Source organism: Oncorhynchus nerka, linkage group LG13, assembly GCF_034236695.1.
Source record: "Oncorhynchus nerka isolate Pitt River linkage group LG13, Oner_Uvic_2.0, whole genome shotgun sequence".
In the NCBI taxonomy this organism is placed as follows: domain Eukaryota; kingdom Metazoa; phylum Chordata; class Actinopteri; order Salmoniformes; family Salmonidae; genus Oncorhynchus; species Oncorhynchus nerka.
Genome location: NC_088408.1, coordinates 32,333,485 through 32,356,426, shown reverse-complemented (window position 1 = coordinate 32,356,426; position 22,942 = coordinate 32,333,485). Strand labels below are relative to the sequence as shown.

At 43.6% G+C, this 22,942-nt stretch overlaps 1 protein-coding gene across 2 annotated transcripts in view; it reads left to right on the top strand.

Moving 5' to 3' along the window:
* The first annotated feature begins 485 nt into the window (after positions 1-485).
* Positions 486-22,942, top strand: part of LOC115139378 (uridine-cytidine kinase-like 1) — a 28,456-nt gene continuing 5,999 nt past the window's right edge. Inside the window, exons 1-14 of one of the 2 annotated variants that reach the window (XM_029676674.2) lie at positions 486-727; positions 1,196-1,222; positions 1,759-1,964; positions 4,575-4,681; positions 5,530-5,700; positions 9,778-9,849; positions 16,801-16,990; positions 17,151-17,212; positions 20,378-20,397; positions 21,165-21,263; positions 21,433-21,526; positions 21,646-21,708; positions 22,241-22,363; positions 22,750-22,857. In XM_029676674.2, coding sequence (XP_029532534.2) covers positions 486-727; positions 1,196-1,222; positions 1,759-1,964; positions 4,575-4,681; positions 5,530-5,700; positions 9,778-9,849; positions 16,801-16,990; positions 17,151-17,212; positions 20,378-20,397; positions 21,165-21,263; positions 21,433-21,526; positions 21,646-21,708; positions 22,241-22,363; positions 22,750-22,857 — 1,584 coding nt within the window. Of the gene's footprint in view, positions 728-1,195; positions 1,223-1,758; positions 1,965-4,574; positions 4,682-5,529; positions 5,701-9,777; positions 9,850-16,800; positions 16,991-17,150; positions 17,213-19,548; positions 19,566-20,377; positions 20,398-21,164; positions 21,264-21,432; positions 21,527-21,645; positions 21,709-22,240; positions 22,364-22,749; positions 22,858-22,942 lie in introns of both variants that reach the window. The other variant, XM_029676675.2, reaches the window with a different exon arrangement.

Below are 22,942 nucleotides of genomic sequence, written 5' to 3'. Positions count from 1 at the left end.
GGGGGGTGGAGCATTGGAAGTTAAGACCAGGTTCAGCCTTTGTTCTCTCCCTCTTACGTCTGGGCTTCACAAGAGAAGGTCACGATTGGCTTGTGGGTTATCTGTCATCTATTTGGCGTGTGCTACGGCCCAAACAGTAGCCTGTGTAAAGTTGGTTTAATAAACCGTCAATTCGCAAACTCAAGCCTCTGTCTGGACAATTGTTCATTTATGATCTAGTCAGGTCATTACAATACCTATAAAACCTAGCAGTCAAACAGGAAAACGGTCCCAATAGTTTTTTCCAAAAGGTATTTTAGAAAAACTTCAAATAAGGGCTGTGTTTCGTGTAGCCTTGCCCTGATGTGACGTTTTGATAACCATGTAAATCTCTCTCGGACAAGGTGTCTTGGCTCTATTTACTCTCATATTCGAAAATTCTATTTAGCGTCAAAGTAGACATGCAAAACTACAAATCAAGTGGTTTGAAAGCTATTGAGGTTTGAATGCGCGAATATCTAACTAGAAGCTGGTTTTACCACGGTGAAGTGCGGATGGAGCGCACTCCACGCACGCACATGTACACAAAAGGTGACGTCAGGACGCTTCATCCGGTGTTTGTTTACGCGCGTCTCCGGTGTGTAGGAGATGGAAACATGGCAATGAAAATTAACCAAAACGATGTCCAGATGCCACAACAAGAAGAGGGGGAGAAAGAAGAAGACCGGTCGATGTCTAGATCTGACAGGTATGTATAAATAATTTATATGTTTCAGGCTAACAAAGATAGCAATACAGAGTGTGCCGTGTGGGTTGGCATGCTAACCAGTCAGCTATCATTAGCCAGGCAAAGCTAATATTTATTTGAAATAAATTATTTCTGATCGCTTATACTCAATATCTCAGCTACAATGATGGAAGCAAGCTACGTATGTTGCTTAGTTATGGTGTATGTACTCAATGAATAAGTTAGCAAGCCGGCTAGAATAACGCTTCATTAATGCTACATTAGCAAACGTTAGCTAATGCACAGTCACATAGACGTGGCAGTGAATGTGGGTGCAATGATTCAGATCTCAGATGCCGAGTTGGCATTATAACAGAGTAGCAACAGTGAAAATGAACATCCAGGTGTTCATTTCAATAGTCTAAAGTGTATTTCTCTCTTTCGCCTATTTGAATTACCAACATTTTTTCACTTGTCCTGTGTTTTCAGATCACTGCAGGTGAAGAGGAAAAGTAGGTAAGGAAATCACTTTTAGACATTGCTGTTGTCACACATTTCGATTTTCTACTCTCTTTGTCCAAATGATGACAGCCTTACTCATGCGAGTGCCTGCCCCATGCCCCCCAGCAACTGTGTGATTTCCTGGAGAGGGTGGTCAAGTTTTCCCCCATTCTCCCTCACCTACACAGACAGTACAGAACTGCGGAGCGCTACTGATGAGGGTTCCTTGAGTGTATGGACCCCCTCTCTTTTCTCTCCACAGGACAGACACATTGTAATCAAATTGCCCAGATCATTGTCCTGATCATAATCATGGGGCAGCTATGAGCTTAAACGGCATCTCTGATGGTATATATGGATATGATGGCTTCTGTGAGTGGATGTTTGTAGTGATTCATGTCACAGATGAATCAAAGTTAATAGCTATAATACAATCCTCTTCAATGGAAAATCTGGGTTATGGGTTATCCAGTGAAGAGCGCTAAATAATGACTAGGCAGAATTTGAGCGGAACTAACCTTTTTGTCCCTTGTGTTATTGTTGTTCACCAGTGGCAGTGGAGATGATTCTCTGGGCAGTCTTCCGAAACACCCCCGCTGCCCTCTGACCCCCTCACTGTCTCCACGGAAACGGACCACCAGCCAGAGCAAGACTGAGCCACCTCTCTTGAGGACCAACAAGAGGACAATCTACACTGCAGGAAGGCCCCCCTGGTACAATGTCACTGGGACCACCTTCAAAGAGGCTTTCGTTATTGGTAAGAGAGCTGTCATTTGACATTATTATTAGTGCTCGGCTACCCGAGCCCGGAAGGCCCCAACATTATACTTTGAGTTAGGGTCGGGTAGGGCCTGTTTTTTTTTCAACAATAACCAGGGTACGGGTAGGGCTCGGGTATCACTAAATTGATCACTAACATTTTGAAGCTGAGCCATTTGCTCTTGCGCATTACAGTCCTATATGACTAAGATCATAACATGGTGTCGGAAGTGCTTCATTCTCGTCAAAGATAAGACAGGATAAATTCTTTTTTTCAAATTATAATGTTCCTTGAGTTTTGTCGGAGTTTAGAGTGACCAAAAGAAGCTAACAGCTAAATCAAATCTCTTTGATTGTTGAGCAGAGCCAGAGATACTTAAAAAAAAAATATATATATATATATATTCTTTATTTTTTTACCCAATTTCATGGTATCCAATTGGTAGTTACAGTCTTGTCTTATCGCTGCAACTCCCGTACGAAGGTCGAGAGCCGTGCGTCCTCCAAAACACAACCCAACTGCTTCTTGACACAATGCCCACTTAACCCGGAAGCCAGCCGCACCAACGTGTCAGAGTCAGATAGGAAACATCCTAGATGCACACCTGGTGGCTGTTCCGTGTCAGCACAGAAGTCGCTGGTGTGTCTGCTGGGTCAACCTGGCGACCGTGTCAGCACAGACATTCCTCAAGCATTCCTGGCCAAACCCTCCCCCAACCCGGACGAACACGGGCAATTGTGCGGCCGGCTGCGGCAGAGCCTGGACTCGAACCAGGATCTCTAGTGGAACAGATAGCAGTGCCTTAGACCACTGCGCCCTGAGCCAGAGATACTTTTGAGGAGATGGGGAAACTCCATTGAAACTCCATTGAAATCGTATCAACGCCCATTGTGTACGTTGCCCATGGTACGGCAATGGGCTGCACGGTGCATTCTAGGCGACTCTGGGACAAGGAGAGCTCTCAAGGATAACCCAATATTAGCATGAATTTTGTCAACAGTAAGTACACCATTACAAATCTTATCCGAAGTGTGAGAAGTAACTTATCTGTGAGCTTTCGAATTGTGACATTACGTACTTTTGAGGAAAGTAGGCAGGTTTCTTGACTCATACCCTAACTTTGAGAAGGGGTTGCGTGACGATTAGCTTAACAATCACATGGCACCGTGAACAAGATTGGTTGACAGTCTGCTGGGTGTGGTGTTATACGTTTCTCCATACATTGCCCAATGGGATTCATATCTCCTTTCTCTAATATCTCTGGCAGAGCAGCCCAAGCGATCCATTGCTATGGTTACTCAGACTCAGTGCCTCCATTAGCAGTGCGCATGAAGAGCGAGCTGCCTGCACATGGAGCAAGTGACAGACAGAGAGGAGCAGTTAATGGTTTTACTAATGGAGAAAGTTGTTTCGGCTAGGGCCTCAAATTTAACAGAAGAAATCAGGCTTAGGTAGGGTAGAGCCTGAAAGTGGTAGGCATGGGTAGTACTGTAGTTGCTGAAAATTCATGTCCGTGCAGGGCTCTAATTGTCATGACTCATTACCTGCAACCTCAAACTCAACTTAATGAACAGAAATGACATGCACGGCAATGGTCAGTCACCAGACATTGTCCTGGAGAGTTGATAGGCAGTGTGGAAATTGAAGAGACATTTTGAAAAAGGTTTTCAGACATCCTAAAATAATAGGATCTCATCATCAGTGCTCAGGGCAACCTCCATGCTAGCTTAGGTTGTAGCTTATATTCTACATTTGGCCGGGGTCTTTCTGGTCATCCCAGTAAGGCACCCCTGTACACTTTACACACCATAATGAAATTAACCATGTGTATGAATTACCCAGCCGGACCATACTTTGTTTAAATACATCTGATTGGCTTGAGTGCTGCTGACTGAGGCAAAGGCTATCTTTAATACGCAATCTGTTACTTTCAATGAGCCGGACTTGACTGGTTACGTTTCACACTTGGATGTGCTTTGGTTGATGATTCCTGTAAAAAGGCCATCCTGCTGTTCTGCTCTGGCCAACACTCTGCTTCTGTTGATTGAAGGTTAGAAAGTCTGCTCATGTAGAATAACCAACCTGCCTCAGAGGTCCGAGGGAGAGGAGAGATGGTAAGCACATAAAAGGAGCCCTGAATCATCAGAGCCAGAGCTGTTTGTTATTGTCTCTAGGCAACAATTCGACGGATTTAATTTAATTTGCTGGATGGGTTGCTTCATGTTCTGTGTCAGTTAGTCTGATGGCCGAGTTTCATTTGTTGTGTCAACATAGCTCAATTCGAAGTAAAATATTTTGAAAAACAGCTTATCCAGACAGTTTTCAGTTCCATTTTGTTATCTTGAATATTTTGTCTGTGCACGTTTATAGCCTAACTCCGCAGTTTTGAACTGCACCCTGTGTTATGTGCACCTCTCTGGTTTATGTATTCAGTACATTATGATAGGGGTTCCACTGCCTGTGCAGGAGCAAACACGACAAGCACTGCATCCAGATTTTCACAACCACAGCATGTATTGTTGGATTTACTCCCAGGGTTGTTGTTTTGGGTTCCTAGTGTACGTTTGTCAGGAGCCCTGTCTTACCCCCTCATGTTTCTTCCTGGAGGCCTCTGTGGAGGAAGTGCTTCTGGAAAAACCACGGTGGCCAATAAGATCATCGAGGCTCTAGATGTTCCCTGGGTGGTCCTCCTCTCCATGGACTCTTTCTATAAGGTAAACTATAGGGCTTGTTCTATAAGGTAAACTTGCATAATAAGCTATGTTTATAAGTATGGCCTGGAGTTTATCATTGGTGAGGTCACAGGTTCAGGAATAACTCCTGGGTATACTTATAAGACATTCTGTTGAAGGTAAACTAGCCAATGAATGTCATTTCATGACCCGCTTCATGCTGAATGCTTTATTGGCTCCCCCTCTGATTTAGTATAGAGGCAGCAACACCTAGGGAGCACAGAACTATCAGTACCCTCTAGAGGCATCCTCAGTCTACCCAGACAGAACCACTCAACTCAATCGCATTCTGAGACCACTGCAGCTGCTCCAATAGATTGATTGAATTGGTTCCCTGTTGTTAAAGAAAGTTGCCTCTGCTTAACTTGATCAGTGAAGCAGTTGTGTGTACCCTGCGCTGTCCTCAACCCTCCAAACGGTCAGTAATTAACCCTTATTTTAGCTTTTATTTAGCTTTAAACCCCTAACCAATAAGGGAACTAATGGAATCATTCATGTCAATTATGTCCCTAGCTGTGTTGGAAACAAAAGTCGATGGCTTTTAAGTATGTTTTACTGTAGCGGCCATGTTTTTTTTTTATGTGACAAGGGAATGGTTCTTAACAACTCATGCTTTGTTGCCCAAATAGGCCCCCACACCTAGGTACCTGTGCACATCGCAAAGGCATGGACAGTAGGAGTATTTAAATAGCTCCATCTTGCCCTTTGATAGGCTAGGTGGAATGTTTGCCATATTGCTTCAACCAATCCAATCCTCTCAGATCTACACAAATGCAGGTCAGGCAAGAGTGTAATTGAATTCCTGAATTGTGACCTTGTTTCCCCCCCAGGTTTTGACCAAAGATGAGCAGGAGCTGGCAGCTAAGAATGAGTATAACTTTGATCACCCAGAGGCCTTTGACTTTGAGTTGCTGGTGACTGTTCTGAGGAAGCTGAAGAAGGGCAAGAGCATCAAAGTACCCGTCTACGACTTCACTTCTCACTGCCGCCGCAAGGAGTGGGTAAGGCAGACTCAGTAAATTGTCTTAAAGCAATAATCCACCCTAAACCACGCATTCAAATCAAATGTTATTTGTCACATGCGCAGAATATAAGCTTGCAGTGAAATGCTTACTTACAAGCCCTTAACCAACAATGCAGTTTTAAGAGAGAAAGTAAATCAAATGACAAATAATTAAGGAGCAACAAAAAAATAACAGTAGTGATGCTATATACAGGGGGTACCGGTACAGAGTCAATGTGTAGGGGCACCGGTTAGTCGAGTTAACATATAGGTAGAGGTAAAGTGACTGCATGGCTAATAAACAGAGAGTAGCAGCAGTATAGTCTGGGTAGCCATTTGATTAGCTTTTCACGCATCATATGGCTTGGGGGGTAGAAGCTGTTAAGAAGCCTTTTAGACCTAGACTTTGCGCTCTGGTACCTTGCCATGCGGTAGCAGGTAGAACGGTCTATGACTTATGATTCTTATGATTTACAGTGTTAAATAACTGTAATATGTGAGAACAATATTTTTTGGGGAACAAATATTTCATTTTGTTGTTATAACAACCTTACTAGCAACGTGAAAAATGTTGTGGAAGTCTACATTGGTGGAAAAAGTAGTCAATTGTCATACTTGAGTCATTTTCTATTTAGGTATCTTTACTTTTACTCAAGTAAAAGTGCATCACCCAATAATATACTACTTGAGTAAAAGTCAAAGTGTTTGGTTTTAAATATACTAAAGTATCAAAAGTAAATGGAATTGATCAAATGTACTTAAGTATCGAAAGTAAAAGTATACATCAGTTCAATTTCCTTATATTAAGCAAACCAGGTGGCACAATTTTTTAAACATTTTTTATTGACTGATTGCCAGCGGCACACTCCAACACAGTTTACAAATGAAGCGTTTGTGTTTAAGTCCATCAGATCAGAAGCAGTAGGGATGACCAGGGATGTTATTTTGATAAGTGTGTGAATTTGACAATTTTCCTGTCAAAACGTAACAAGTGCTTTTTGTCGGGGGGGAAATGTGGAGTGAAAAGTACATTTATTTTCTTTAGGAATGTAATAAAGTAGAGTACAGATACCCCCAAAAACTACTTAAGTAGTACTTTAAAGTATTTTTACTTAAGTACTTTACGCCACTGGAAATCTATTGATACTCAAGTTGACTACAAAACCCACAATGCAATGTTCTCTCTCTGGGCTGGCTGGCTAGCTAGGTAGCTAGCAAAAGTAGCTACACACAATAATGCCAAAGTCAATATCAGCATATGAAGTAGCTGGCTAGCTGTAAAATCGCCTAAACAAACTGCACTATCAATGTAGGAGTCTACAATCTCACCAAGTTGATCCTGCTATTTGTCTGTGTGCATTCAGACATTGCTATGGCAATACAGTGCCTTTGAAAAGTATTCAGACCCCTTGACTTTTCCCACATTTCGTTACGTTACAGTGTTATTATAACATTGATTAAATTATTTTTTTCCCTCATCAATCTAAACCCCATAATGACAAAGCAAAAACAGGTTTTTATACATTTTTGCAAATGAATTACTAATAATAAAAAAATGAAATCGCATTTAAGTTTTCAGACTCAGTACTTTGTTGAAGCACCTTTGGCAGCGATTACTAAATTGAGTCTTGGGTATGACTCTACAAGTTTGGCACACCCGTATTTGGGGAGATTCTCCCATTCTTCTCTGCAGATTCTCCAACTCTCAGGTTGGATGGGAAGCGTTGCTGCACAGCTTTTTTCAGGACTCTCCAGAGATGTTCGATCGGGTTCAAGTCTGCTCTTGCTGGAGTAAAAAAAAAAGTGTTAAACAAATCAAAATATATTTTAGGTTCTTCAAAGTAGCCACCCTTTTCCTTGATCACAGCTTTGCACACTCTTGGCATTCTCTCAACCAGCTTCATGAGGAATGCTTTTCCAACAGTCTTGAAGGAGTCCCCGCATATGCTGAGCACTTGTTGGCTGCTTTTCCCTCACTCTGCGGTCCAGCTCATCTCAAACCATCTCAATTGGGTTGAGGTCGGGATATTGTGGAGGCCAGGTTCTGATCTGATGCAGCACTCCATCACTCTCCTTGATAAAATAGCCCTTACACAGCCTGGAGGTGTATTGCTACAGAATAAATCACTGACAGTGTCACCAGCAAAGCACCATCACACCTCCTCTATGCTTCACGGTAGAACCACACATGCAGAGATCATCTGTTCACCTACTCTGCGTCTCACAAAGACACAGCGGTTGGAACCAGAAATCTTACATTTGGACTCAAAATACAGATTTCCACCGGTCTAATGTCCATTGCTCGTGTTTCTTGGCCCACGCAAGTCTCTTATTGCAGTCCTTTATTAGTGGTTTCTTTGCAGCAATTCAACCATGAAGGCCTGATTCACGCAGTCTCCTCTGAACAGTTGATGTGTCTGTTACTTGAACTCTGAAGCATTTATTTGGGCTGCAATTTCTGAGGCTGGTTACTCCAATGAACTTATCCTCTGCAGCAGAGGTAACTCTGGGTCTTCCTTCCTCGTGGCGGTCCTCATGAGCCAGTTACATCATAGCGCTTGATGGTTTTTGCGATGCACTTGAAGAACATTTTTGAAGAAAGTTTTTGAAATGTTCCGCATTGACTGACCTTCATGTCGTAAAGTAATGATGGACTGTAATTTCTCTTTGCTTATTTGAGCTGTTCTTGCCATAATATGCACTTTGTCTTTTACCACATAGGGCTATCTTCTGTATACCACCCCTACCTTGTCACAATACAACTGATTGGCTCAATGGCATTAAGAAGGAAAGACATTCCACAAATGAACTTTTAAGAAGGTTCACCTGTTAATTAAAATTCATTTCCAGTTGACTACCTCATGAAGGTGGTTGTGAGAATGCCAATAGTGCAAAGCTATCATCAAGGCAAAGGGTGGCTACTTTGAAGAATCTCAAATATAAAATATATTTAGATTTGTTTTTTGGTTACTACATGATTCCATATGTGTTATTTCATAGTTTTGATGTTTTCACTATTATTCTACAATGTGGAAAATAGTTTTAAAAAATAAAGAGAAACCCTGGAATGAGTAGGAGTGTCAAGACACTTTCAATGATTGTCTTTTGTGTCTCGGCAGTAATCTCAAAGAAAATGCTTGTATGAATTTTAAACCACTGCATGTATTGACTATCAACAATGAGTATGTTGTTATGAGAATTGCATTTTGCGTTTTAATGTTTACTTTCAAGACTCAATGTAATTTCACGGCTGAAAGAAGTACATCTATCCAGGAAAACAATAACATTACTTGTAACAAAAAAAACTGTTTTTTATCACCAGGGGGTAATAATGTGATAAATGAATGAAACATGAACACTAAACCTCTCTCTCTGTATGAGATCCTCTTTCTCTGATCAATACAGACGTAGCCTGGTCATTCACTGCAGCTCCGAACTCGTCAGACTCCTGGAATGGGATCGTGACAGTCTGTAGCTCCCTGACTAGGCAGTACTACCTGAGTGATACATGTCTATGCTCCGTATCCGACACACACACACGGTTAAATCTGGGCCTTTTGAGTCACTGACAGTCCATCTCTTGTTTTGGACATCTTAATGTTTAATTCTGATAACATCAGATCTTGACGAGTCAGTTGGACCTGCTCTGCTCTGCCACCTCAGGGACTACTTTCTGTGGTGCAAAAAACAAAATCACATCAGATAGCTGCAGTGGTAATTACAGCACACAAAGGGCTGTTAATCAGAGGGGGATAGGCCGGAGGAATGGGAGGGGGGGTTTGGAGCGGCGCACAAACATTTTAGATTAGCTGTGAATTTGGTGCTGACAGGACAGCAGACGGGTGCTGCCAAGGCGCTGTGCCCCTCACACCTCGTCAACCCACCGGTCTCCCTCTGCCAGACATTTGCCCACGCATTTACCTGGCACACCTGGTGGGCACATCTATCATAAGGCCCAGTCCCCGTTCTGCCATATGCTGTCTGTCTGTCTAATTATGTACACTGTACATAATAATCCGCTTTGTGTGGTGAGAAACTCTTTTTTTTTTATGGTGTTTTTTTTCTTCTTCTTCAGAAAACTGTCTACGGTGCCAATGTTGTCATATTTGAGGGGATTCTGGCGTTTGCCAACAAGGAGCTTTTGAAGGTGAGACTGTTATTTTAACCTACTTTTAAGGTGAGTGTAAGAAGATGAAATGCTCACTTTTCCTTTCTACAGTACTTGGTCTCCAGTCATCCCCCGCTCCCTGCTCTCTTTTTCCTGCTCCTCTCTTCTCCCTCCCTCTTACCCCACCAGCCTAGCAGACCTGATGAATTACTCTGCCATGCTGTAGAGATGCCAGCCAGGCTGATTAATGGAGTGCCGCTGCCATCCTGAAGCAGATTCAGGGAAATTAGATGGATTCTCTCTGCTGGATGGCTCTGTATTCACTGTTCTACTTTCCCCTGCTCACAGCTATCTGCTATGATTAGGTTTCAGGCAGGGGCTGGCTATGGGTGACTGGGCTGGAGAATGACTGATAGAAAAGGAGGGGGTGGGGTGTTGTTGTGAACCCAGTGCTGCAGCAGTCTTGGCTAGAGTAAAACATAACTAACCTGAAGCCCAGCTCTCTTCAGAGAAGAATGCATGAATCATTTCTCTTTAGAACAAAGCAACAATACTACTAGTACTGTTGTAGTAGAATTGATGGCAGTTCTTCAGGCAGCCCTTGTCAGCTTTGATTATCGTGGTCCTCTTTATTACAACGTAGGTAAACAACTTTTCACAAAGACCATGTTGGCTCATCTAAATCCATGAACTAACTAGACAAGTATGATCCATGAGGTGACCAGATAGACCCAATCACATTTGTCCTGGACTTGTGGCCTGCCTTGGACTCTCTTTGCCTCTTCATTATAACTAGAGCAGGGGGTTTCCAACCTTGAGCGGGACTTTGCTTTTTAACATTTTTAATTTCTAGAGCGCAAGGAATGTGTCTAATATCTCGGTCTAGCGACGGTTTTGTACTGCTGCTGCTCATTTCATGGAAAAGTTAGCAAATAATAGATGCAAATGATACAGTATACTTACTCATGATAGACTTCTGCCAGGTAAGCCTACTTTGCAGTTAATATTTAAATGAAGGATTTGTGGAAAGCATTTCTGCCAACCCAGAAGACTGTTATGTGCACCACACAGACAGACAGGCAATATAGCTGTAAATTAATTGGCAGATATTGTTAGGTTTGGCATTTTAAGCCAATAGTGGTTAACCAGGGTTGGTATAATGTCTATGTTGCGTTGATTACATAGTACCTTGGAGCTTGCGGTGTCTGATACTTGTGAGATTTGTTTATGACAGTTTGCAATCGAACACATGCAATGGAAAAATTACATATACTTTCTGAATTGTTTGGCAGGCAACTCATAGGTGGACCTGTTGGAGACCCCTGAACTAGAGGGTGTGTGTCTGGTAGTGATGGGGTAAAAAAAAAAATCGATAGTTAAACATCAGGATATTATTTTTGCCGATGTATCTCTTTGACGATGTCGCAATATTATTTTTGCGTGAGTTGGCTGTACGTGAAACAACACTCCAGTATTTTTCTTTCATAGCTTGTTCTCCATCTTCTTTTTACATAGGGAGACCATTTTGTTTTTGGCAAACTCGTTTTCTCATGGCTCTGTCTCTCTGCAGCAGACATATGGTGTGCAATATGTTTGGAACATCGAATCGCAATGCATATAGTATCAGCAACTAAGAATCGTGATGAAAGCACTTCTGTTCCGGGTGATTTATTATTTTATTTTTTTATTTCACCTTTATTTAACCAGGTAGGTAAGTTGAGAACAAGTTCTCATTTACAATTGCGACCTGGCCAAGATAAAGCAAAGCAGTTCGACACATACAACAACACAGAGTTACACATGGAGTAAAACAAACATACAGTCAATAATACAGTAGAAAAACAAGTCTATATACAATGTGAGCAAATGAGGTGAGAAAAGGGAGGTAAAGGCAACAAACAAAAAAAGGCCATGGTGGCGAAGTAAATACAATATAGCAAGTAAAACAATGGAATGGTAGATTTGCAGTGGAAGAATGTGCAAGGTAGAGATAATGGGGTGCAAAGGAGCAAAATAAATACAGTAGGGGGAGAGGTAGTTGTTTGGCCTAAATTATAGATGGGCTATGTACAGGTGCAGTAATCTGTGAGCTGCTCTGACAGCTGGTGCTTAAAGCTAGTGAGGGAGATACGTGTTTCCAGTTTCAGAGATTTTTGTAGTTCGTTCCAGTCATTTGCAACAGAGAACTGGAAGGAGAGGCGGCCAAAGGAGGAATTGGTTTTGGGGGTGGCCAGAGAGATATACCTGCTGGAGCACCAGGTGGGTGCTGCTATGGTGACCAGCGAGCTGAGATAAGGGGGGACTTTACCTAGCAGGGTCTTGTAGGTGACCTGGAGCCAGTGGGTTTGGTGACGAGTATGAAGCGAGGGCCAGCCGACGAGAGCGTACAGGTCACAGTGGTGGGTAGTATATGGGGCTTTGGTGACAAAATGGATAGCACTGTGATAGACTGCATCCAATTTATTGAGTAGGGTATTGGAGGATATTTTGTAAATGACATCGCCAAAGTCTAGGATCGGTAGGATGGTCAGCTTTACGAGGGTATGTTTGGCAGCATGAGTGAAGGATGCTTTGTTGCGAAATAGGAAGCCAATTCTAGATTTAACTTTGGATTGGAGATGTTTGTGAGTCTGGAAGGAGAGTTTACACTCTAACCAGACACAGGTATTTGTAGTTGTCCACATATTCTAAGTCACAACTGTCCAGAGCAGTGATGCTGGATGGGCGGGCAGGTGCAGGCAGAGATCGGTTGAAGAGCATGCATTTAGTTTTACTTGTATTTAAGAGCAGTTGGGGGCCACGGAGGGAGAGTTGTATGGTATTGAAGCTCGTCTGGAGGTTAGTCAACACAGTGTCCAAAGAAGGGCCAGAAGTATACAGAATGGTGTCGTCTGCGTAGAGGTGTATCAGAGACTGTCACGAGAATTATGTTCTCAGTGTTCATAAACACAATTGAATTGATTACTCGGCCTGAAACTGTAGGAAACTGGTTGGAATGAATCAAATGGAGGCCCAGCTGCAAAGTCATGAATGTTTATTTAGAGAGCTCTGCCATGTACAGTGGGGCAAAAAAGTATTTAGTAAGCCACCAATTGTGCAAGTTCTCCCACTTAAAAAGATGAGAGAGGCCTGTAATTTTCATCATAGGTACACTTCAACTATGACAGACAAAATTAGAAATAAAATCCCTAAAATCACATTGTAGGATTTTTAATGAATTTATTTGCAAATTATGGTGGAAAATAAGTATTTGGTCAATTACAAAAGTTTATTCCAATACTTTGTTATATACCCTTTGTTGGCAATGACAGAGGTCAAATGTTTTCTGTAAGTCTTCACAAGGTTTTCACACACTGTTGCTGGTATTTTGGCCCATTCCTCCATGCAGATCTCCTCTAGAGCAGTGATGTTTTGGGGCTGTTGCTGGGCAACACGGACTTTCAACTCCCTCCAAAGATTTTCTATGGGGTTGAGATCTGGAGACTGGCTAGGCCACTCCAGGACCTTGAAATGCTTCTTACGAAGCCACTCCTTCGTTGCCCAGGCGGTGTGTTTGGGATCATTGTCATGCTGAAAGACCCAGCCACGTTTCATCTTCAATGCCGTTGCTGATGGAAGGAGGTTTTCACTCAAAATCTCACGATACATGGCCCCAATCATTCTTTCCTTTACACGGATCAGTCGTTCCGGTCCCTTTGCAGAAAAACAGCCCCAAAGCATGATGTTTCCACCCCCATGCTTCACAGTAAGTATGGTGTTCTTTGGATGCAACTCAGCATTCTTTGTCCTCCAAACACGACGAGTTGAGTTTTTACCAAAAAGTTCAATTTTGGTTTCATCTGACCATATGACATCCTACCAATCTTCTTCTGGATCATCCAAATGCTCTCTAGCAAACTTCAGACGGGCCTGGACATGTACTGGCTTAAGCAGGGGGACACGTCTGGCACTGCAGGATTTGAGTCCCTGGCGGTGTAGTGTGTTACTGATGGTAGGCTTTGTTACTTTGGTCCCAGCTCTCTGCAGGTCATTCACGAGGTCACCCCGTGTGGTTCTGGGATTTTTGCTCACCGTTCTTGTGATCATTTTGACCCCACGGGGTGAGATCTTGCGTGGAGCCCCAGGTCGAGGGAGATTATCTGTGGTCTTGTATGTCTTCCATTTCCTAATAATTGCTCCCACAGTTGATTTCTTCAAACCAAGCTGCGTACCTATTGCAGATTCAGTCTTCCCAGCCTGGTGCAGGTCTACAATTTTGTTTCTGGTGTCCTTAGACAGCTCTTTGGTCTTGGCCATAGTGGAGTTTGGAGTGTGACTGTTTGAGGTTGTGGACAGGTGTCTTTTATACTGATAACAAGTTCAAACAGGTGCCATTAATACAGGTAACGAGTGGAGGACAGAGGAGCCTCTTAAAGAAGAAGTTACAGGTCTGTGAGAGCCAGAAATCTTGCTTGTTTGTAGGTGACCAAATACTTATTTTCCACCATAATTTGCAAATAAATTCATAAAAAATCCTACAATGTGATTTTCTGGATTATTTCCCCCCTCATTTTGTCTGTCATAGTTGAAGTGTACCTATGATGAAAATTACAGGCCTCGTCTTTTTAAGTGGGAGAACTTGCACAATTGGTGGCTGACTAAATACTTTTTTGCCCCACTGTATATACAAAGATGTTCCTTTTATAATATTCTCTTAACCTACACACATACATACACACCAACCATGGGATTTTCTCATGAAGTCTCACCACAGTTTATTACCACTCAGCTGACAGTTCCAGTCTCCCCCAGATACGAGAGCTCTGGAGGGGCTCTCCCTGTCCTATCTTATCTCCCCAGAGTTACAGCCGGGTCGGTTCAAACATAGGTTAATGGGCCTCTTCGTTCTCTTTCGACACACACATACATTCCTTTCTTCCTAGGTCTATGCTACATAACCTCTTCCTAATGAACAAACATTATTTATCATTATATAAAGACAGGGTAGAATTCTGTTAGTTATAGTTCTACGTTAAACGTATACATAATTTATTCATTATTCATGAAAATCCCATAAGAGAATCACCAGCAGCAAGAGCGACATCATTGATGTATACAGAGAAGAGAGTCGGCCCAAGAATTGAACCCTGTGGCACCCCCATAGAGACTGCCAGAGGCCCGGACAACAGGCCCTCCGATTTAACACACTGAACTCTATCAGAGAAGTAGTTGTTGAACCAGGCGAGGCAATCATTTGAGAAACCAAGTCTATCGAGTCTGCCGATGAGGATGTGGTGATTGACGGAGTCGAAAGCCTTGGCCAGGTCAATGAATACGTCTGTACTGTATTGTTTCTCATCGATGGCGGTTCAGATATCGTTTAGGACCTTGAGCGTGGCTGAGGTGCACCCATGACCAGCTCTGAAACCAGATTGCATAGCGGAGAAGGTGCGGTGGGATTCGAAATGGTCGGTAATCTGTTTGTTGACTTGGCTTTTGAACACCTTAGAAAGGCAGGGTAGGATAGATATAGGTCTGCATCAGTTTGGGTCTAGAGTGTCCCCCCCTTTGAAGAGGGGGATGACCGCAGCTGCTTTCCAATCTTTGGGAATCTCAGACGACACGAAAGAGAGGTTGAACAGGCTAGTAATAGGGGTTGCAACATTTTCGGCTGATAGTTTTAGAAAGAAAGAGTCCAGATTGTCTTACCCGTCTGATTTGTAGGGGTCCAGATTTTGCCGCTCTTTCAGAACATCAGCTGACTGGATTTGGGAGAAGGGGAAGGCTTGGGCGAGTTGCTGTGGGGGGTGCAGTGCTGTTGACCCGGGTAGGGGTAGCCAGGTGGAAAGCATGGCCAGCCGTAGAAAAATGCTTATTGAAATTCTCAATTATAGTGGATTTATCGGTGGTGACAGAGTTTCCTATCCTCAGTGCAGTGGGCAGCTGGGAGGAGGTGTTCTTATACTCCATGGACTTTACAGTGTCCCAGAACTTTTTTGAGTTAGTGTTGCAGGAAGGTGATTTATCAATTCGGCTATTGTACAGAGAGGCTGGGCTAGGATGATAAGCCAAACAAACAATGCAGGATGTACTTTCAATTTCATTCTTTCAATAGAAGTGTCGTATTATTTTTGTTGTAATTGTGGCTCACTTAGTACTAAATGTTTTTATCAACCGGTTGATTTACTTTCCTATAAATTGGCTATAAATTGGCTCCCTCTCAACCCTTTGTCATGACTCCAACAAACATTACCGAGAGTCAGGTCCTCTCTGGCACGGCAATGACCTGCCATCTTTAAGCTGCAGTGGTGTAAAACGTTGCTAAACTGCCCTGCTCTAGTTTTTCCCCACACTGACAGAGGTTCCAGTAAGAGAGAGAGCAATAGAGGGGAAGGCTGAGTCTGATCATGGGGAGCGGCTGGAGCCCCAGTCCTCATCCCCTCCTCCTATAGGGTGACAGCTGTGATGGCCCGGTTGGTCAAGAAGCAGATTTACTTTTCCAATGACTGACAGTCTCATTGGTTCTCTGAGTTTACGCTCCCAACACTCAATGGCCAGATTGTCATCAATAGCTCTTGTTTTTGAGTTGTTGCCTATTCTTGTGTTTCCGTCACATACAGTGGTGCTGCTTGACCATTAATCCTCCTCACTTTAGTTTTTGCTGAGGTTAGAGCTTTGAGTTCTGGCTTTAGTTTCCCCTGACTGGCTGGCTAGCTGTATCTCTGTTGATGTGTGTTCAGGAAAAGAGCTTCAAAGACCCAATAGGCCGTCAGATTCCCATTGAACTTATTTTGACCCTAGGACATTGATTCTCCAACCATCATGAAGGTGGGCCACCCTGAATGTTGCTGTGGGGGCATTTACCCAGCACCCCGTCCTTGAAATGATCTTCGGGAAATACTGCCCTATTAAAAGTCAGATCTGTCATGTTGAGAACTTCTGCCATTGGTTATGTACATGACCTCTCTTAACCCTTTTGTCTCTCCCTCTCTGTCCATCTTCCTCCCTCAGCTGCTGGACATGAAGGTGTTTGTGGACACCGACTCGGACATCCGTCTGGTCAGGCGTCTGAAGAGGGACATATCGGACCGTGGCCGGGACATCAACGGGGTCATCAAGCAGTACAACAAGTTTGTCAAGCCGTCCTTTGAGCAGTACATCGAACCCACCGTGCAGGTGGCGGATATTGTGGTCCCCAGGGGTGAGTGGCTTGTAGGTAGATGCATACTACCAGTGTGTTAGAAGCAGTGTTTCTATGTATAGAGTCTTTAGATTCAATTCAGAACATTTAAAAACTTTTTTACAAATGATATCTGTAGTGATTCTGCTATAAAAGATACGTGTGTGTTTGATTATTTTAGGGGGCGAGAACTTTGTTGCCTTGGATCTGATTGTGCAGCATGTTCACAGTCAGCTTGAAAAGGTATGTGTAAATAATAGGCTTTTATCTCCTATATCTCTGCCCATAGACCCTAACCTAAAAGCATGTACCTATCTCTGTACATGGTGTCGTCTCTTCGGCTCACACCATGCTCAGTTTTTGCATGACCCCCTATCCCATGGTTCATGATTTGGGCCAGGAGTTTTTCCTGACCACCTTCCCTACCAGGAAAAACTCCTGACCTAACCCATGACCTCTGAACCCTGTCCTATCTCTCAACATGGGTGGGTCAGTACTGGATTAATGATCAACGACGAGTCTCATTCTCATAGGATCTCTCAAGACTATATGTCCTATTAGGACAGCTATAGGAGTCTGCTGATCTTATCTACTGTTTCAATCTGGTAGTTCCAAGGTAATCCTGAATTCCCAGAGGCTGGTCTCCACGTAGAAGTTGACCCAACCAGTTGCCCACCTCACTTCTCCCATCTAGTGGCTGGGATTTAGCACCATAGGTTATGAATTTGACATGTACATTGCCTGTCTCTGGTATCAGGCTGAACCCATCCCTCTGTACACCAAGGGAACGTAACAAGAAAGGATTTATAACTGAAAGGCACACCTGTGTGTGGACATGCATGCGTCAAGGACACCCAACCTATCTGTCAGTTCCATGACCCATAAATCCTAACTGGCATCGTTAACACTGTGCTTTCTGTTGTCAGACGGCCCCTTTAAGTCCCTACAAATCATGATCTACACTGAGTACACCAAACATTAAGTACACCTTTTAATATTGAGTTGCACCTCCCCCCCACCTCCTTTCTTCCCTCAGAACACTCAATTTGTCAGGGCATAGACTCTACAAGGTGTCCAATGCGTCATGTTGATTCCAATGCTTCCTACAGTTGTATCAAGTTGGCTGGATGTCCTTTGGGTGGTGGACCACTCTTGATACATACGGGACACTGTTGAACTTGTAAAAACCCAGCAGGGTTGCAGTTCTTGACAGAAACCGGTGCGCCTGGCACCTACTACCATACCCCGCTCAATGGCACTTAAATATTTTGCCTTGCCCATTCACCCTCTGAATGGCACACATACACAATCCATGTATCAATTGTCTCAAGGCTTAAAAATCATTCTTTAACCTGTCTCCTCCCCTTCATCTACACTGATTTTGAAGTGGTTTAACAAATTACATCAATAAGGGATCATAGCGCTCAGCCGGATTGACCTGGTCGGTCTGTCATGGAAAGAGCAGGTGTTCTTAATGTTTTTCCCACTCAGTGTGTGTGGCCCTGTGGTGTCCTGATCCATCATCACTGTAATGTGACAAACCATCTGTCACAGAGAGCGATAAGTTTGGAGGGTTTCAAAGACAAGCTCAAAGGTGCTCAGTTACACTCTATTTAACAGACTCGCTGTACTTTGATTTATTTTGGAGAGGGTTGTGTGGGGAGTGACACGTGATCATGTGACTTCTGTCTAAAGTGTACGCCATTCCCGTTCAGAGTCTCACCCGTCGGGGTGTGTGTGTGAGAGATTGAGAGAGGCCACCGCGTGTGCAAAAGCAGATAGTGTGTGTGTGTGAGGATTTGTGGATTAAGGGATCTCTAATAAAAGGCCATTGTGTGGATCAAGTAATGAATGGTGTCGAGTGGGGGGAGACAGCGGCAGCTCGTCCTCCATAGAGTGAGTGACTGATGAGGACAGGGCCTGTTGTAGCCTAATGAACCATCGCACCCTCCATATGGCAAGACTACTACCACTGGGCCCACTATAGTACTTCTGGTTAGGAAACCCCCTGGTTTGGTTAGGATGCCACACTTTGCCATTAGCTTTGGGGCATTCTGTTTGATATGTACTAGATACTATGTAGGAACGATTTAGTTTATCAGACTAATGGATAAAACGAGTAAATCAAATATGATGCACCTCCATGGGGTTTTTATGGAAAAGGAGCAGAACACTTGACTTTTAATTTTTTTATTGCCCATAAAATTCACATTTGAAATTAAATTCCCATGCTGTGCACTGGGCCTTGTTGTGAGATCAGAGCACCATAATTTAGCCTGATCTAATGCAGGAGTAGAACCTGTACAGAGAAAGAGGTACCGGTTTAGGCACTGAGCTTATCTGATGGAACACTGTCTGTCTGATTCATGGCAAAATGGAGGGGAATGTAATATCATTGCCTGGTGTTTGTGTTTATTTAAAAGGGCGGTGGGGACTGGGGACATTTGGCTTTGTTTGGAGGGTTGGAATGGCTTGTCTCATTTCATGAGTTTTGTTTTTATTTCTCTCCTCCCTGTGTGTGTGTTTGTAATCAAATACTTGCTAAACCCTGACCGAATAATGCACTCTAACCGTCTCAGCGTGAAATCACAGTGAGGTATGACTGCCACACCCCTCATATCTCTACCGGTCTCTGTCTCGTGCTGCCTCTGTCTTTTTCATTCTGTTTCCTCTCAGCAGAAGCTCAGAGAGCACAGGAAGGACAAAAGGAGATATGCCCAGTCTGACAGAATACTCATGTTACTATTTATTTGAGCATTTTGGCTTTTTTTTATTTTTTCCCCACTGATGTTGACATGATCAACTAATCAAGGTGCCCAGGAAAATGTTTTGTGTAAAGCTAAATGAGGCTGTGCAGCTCCTTTTCTCTTTCTTCCACACCGTCAGTCATGAAAGCTATCGCTAACACCAGAAGGATGACATCGCTATGGTTCCACTGAGCTCTGGTTAAGGCCTAAAAAAAAAAAAAGACAGCTGGGAGTCGCTGATGTCATGAATTCCTTTTTACCGAAAGATCAGAAAGCTAATGTCACATTAACCAAGGACAGAGTATGACCTTGAGTTTAGCCCTACATGTTTATCATAGGACCGCTCGCTAAGGCCGTTGCAAAGATGATTATTTTTTAACTACGCCTAGTCAGAGCTCATAACCATGGTGATGTCGTCTGGTCTTGAAGCCGTCCCCTCGCTGAGCTGAACAGGGGCCCTGACCCCCCTCCCCCTCCCAGGGGCCCCTCTCAGCCTGGCCCCTGGCCGTCACACCTCTCAGCTTCTCCTCCACAGATATCATAGGGCCCCTACTCTGTCCTGTTGCTGTCTAATTGGGATGTATTTTCTTTCTTTTCCTCTTTCTTTCCTCTTTGTCATCACTCTTGTTCTCGCAAAATGAATATTTGTCACCTTCTCCAGAGGAAGCTCCGCTGGGATATGTGAGGATAAACTCCTGCATCTTCCTCCTTCTCTTAAGTTTTATCGCCCCTCTCATCTGCTCCTCTTTTATGATTTAGTAACATAGCCCCCTGACAAAAAAAGCTAACAACCTTTGTTTGCTGTCATTGCTATTTTTCCAAGATATTGTTTTTCATTTACTTCTTAACCAATTTGCCTGATTCTTTTAGTTTTCGCTATGATTTCTACAGTCTTAACTATCCTGTATTTTGGTACCAGATATATACGTTCAAAAGGCTAATTTCAGTGCAGTACTACATTATTTAGAGAGTGAGTTGTCTTGGCTTCGAGTATTGGCAACAACAATGCAGAACACATAGCAACGTGCTCAATTGCTTTATGGCATTTCTATTTATCAACAGAACCACTGTTTAGAACAGTACAACGTAATAGTTATTTTCTAGATTTGAAATGGTCCTAGTGATGTCACGTTGAATTGTCTGCCGGTATAGCACCATATGCTCCAGACAGTGCGAGAGGAGCCTGTTAAAGCATTGCTGTTGCCAGTACCTGTACACTATTCCCCCACCCAACTTTGCCTGGCTGTGCATCTGTGACCACCATACTGCAATACATGTTTACGAGGAGGAACGTAAAATATCCCAGTGGTATCTTACCTTTGTCCCACTGGTTTGATGTGACGTCTGTGTTGTTGTACTGTGGTCCCTCCAGCAGGGGGCAGTGTTGTCTGTTGTACTGTGGTCACTCCAGCAGGGGACAGTGGTCTGACTGTCTCTCTGTTGTGTAGGTCTGCTCTGGCCTCGGCCCACCAGGGACAGCCCCTACCCAAGACCCTCAGCGTCTTGGAGAGCACCCCACAGGTCCGCGGCATGCACACCATCATCAGGTAAGGTCGTAGAGCTCTGGTTGACCGCTGGGGGCCGGTTTCTCACCCTCTCAACACTGACTCTGCATTGCCACAAGTTTATAATGAATATATATACACACACACACACACAGCCCTCACGCTCATTCCCTGTCCCCTAACCCTGGTGTGTGTGCCTGCCTGCCTGCAGGAATAAGGACACTAATCGTGATGAGTTCATCTTCTACTCTAAGAGGTTAATGAGGCTCCTGATAGAACATGCCCTCTCCTTTCTGCCCCTCAAGGTGAGTGGCCCTGCATGCCTGCAGACGCATGACCAATATTTCATTGCCTTCTACGCCCTGTACACAATCATACACTAACACTGGTCTCTTCTCTCGTCCTTTCCTCTCATCCTCTCTAGCCTGTGCAAGTGGAGACTCCCCAAGGTTCCATCTATGAAGGGAAGAGACTCAGTGGTAAAAGGGTAAGGCTCTATGCAGATACCTCCCCACTTTCACAGAGGGTTTTGGGCCCTAAACTGCAATAAAGTATCAATGTCATCCCCAATACTACATTGCAGCTAAATTGTCACAATTACTCTGATTGCTACTTGTAACTATTGGCTGAAGATTGTACAGTGATTAGACTAGTTTATCTCTCCAGTCCTTTTATTCATCACCATACATAAAGCACTATAGGCATTGTTAACATTCGTTTTACTAGACGCCTGCAGTGAAAACCCTCGAGTCATAAAGTGTGTGGATAGGCCTGAGAGGATCGTTCATTCCAGTCTTTTTATGGTGATGTGTTTGAGTGGCTCTCAGTGGGAGCAGCTCTGTTAGGCAGCAGGGTTGTTAGACATCTGCAGTAGAGTAATAGTCATATCTCCTACCATCAGGATCGGTAACATTGAGCTCTCACTATGCTGGTCCTTCAGGTTGCTCAATGGAAGTTTACTTATAAACTAAACTGTGAAGGAGTATAAAAGTGGTGTGTGTGTGTGTGTGTGTGTGTAGATCACAGGTGTGTCCATACTAAGAGCAGGGGAGACCATGGAGCAGGCGCTGATGCATGTGTGTAAAGACATTAGGCTGGGGAAGATCCTCATCCAGACCAACCATGACACTGGAGAGCCTGAGGTAACACACAGAAACACACCCAGACATGAACTCTTCAACGCGAAGATCATCAACAAGGAGTGGATGGGGTCATCTTTTTTTGCTTAGTGACTTCATTCAAGGCTAGGTGTCAGTCTCTGGGCTAACTGATACACACTGGCCTCATTGACCTCGGGTTCACTGCCTCATTAGAATCGCAGACCAGCCATACTTGGGAGATATACTATGTGTGTGATGTCTATGCCAGCTGTAGCCTTCAAGCTTTGCACCTTTTTTTCTTCAGCTTTACTGGTTTCATTCACCACAGATGCTCAAAATGTGACATTTTAAGTTAATGAAATGCCCAAATGAAAACCATTGTATAAAACGTCCCATTATATTTAACATTTCCTATCGCCCCTGTCCAGCTCCACTACCTGCGTCTGCCTAAGGACATCAGTGAGGACTATGTCATCTTGATGGACAGCACTGTGTCCACTGGGGCTGCTGCTCTCATGGCCGTCCGAGTGCTGCTGGTCAGTTCTACCTCATTCTACTCCTCTGGTCTAGTCTATTCAGCATTAGTTGGGTATTATAGTTCAATCGAAATATAATAGTAGT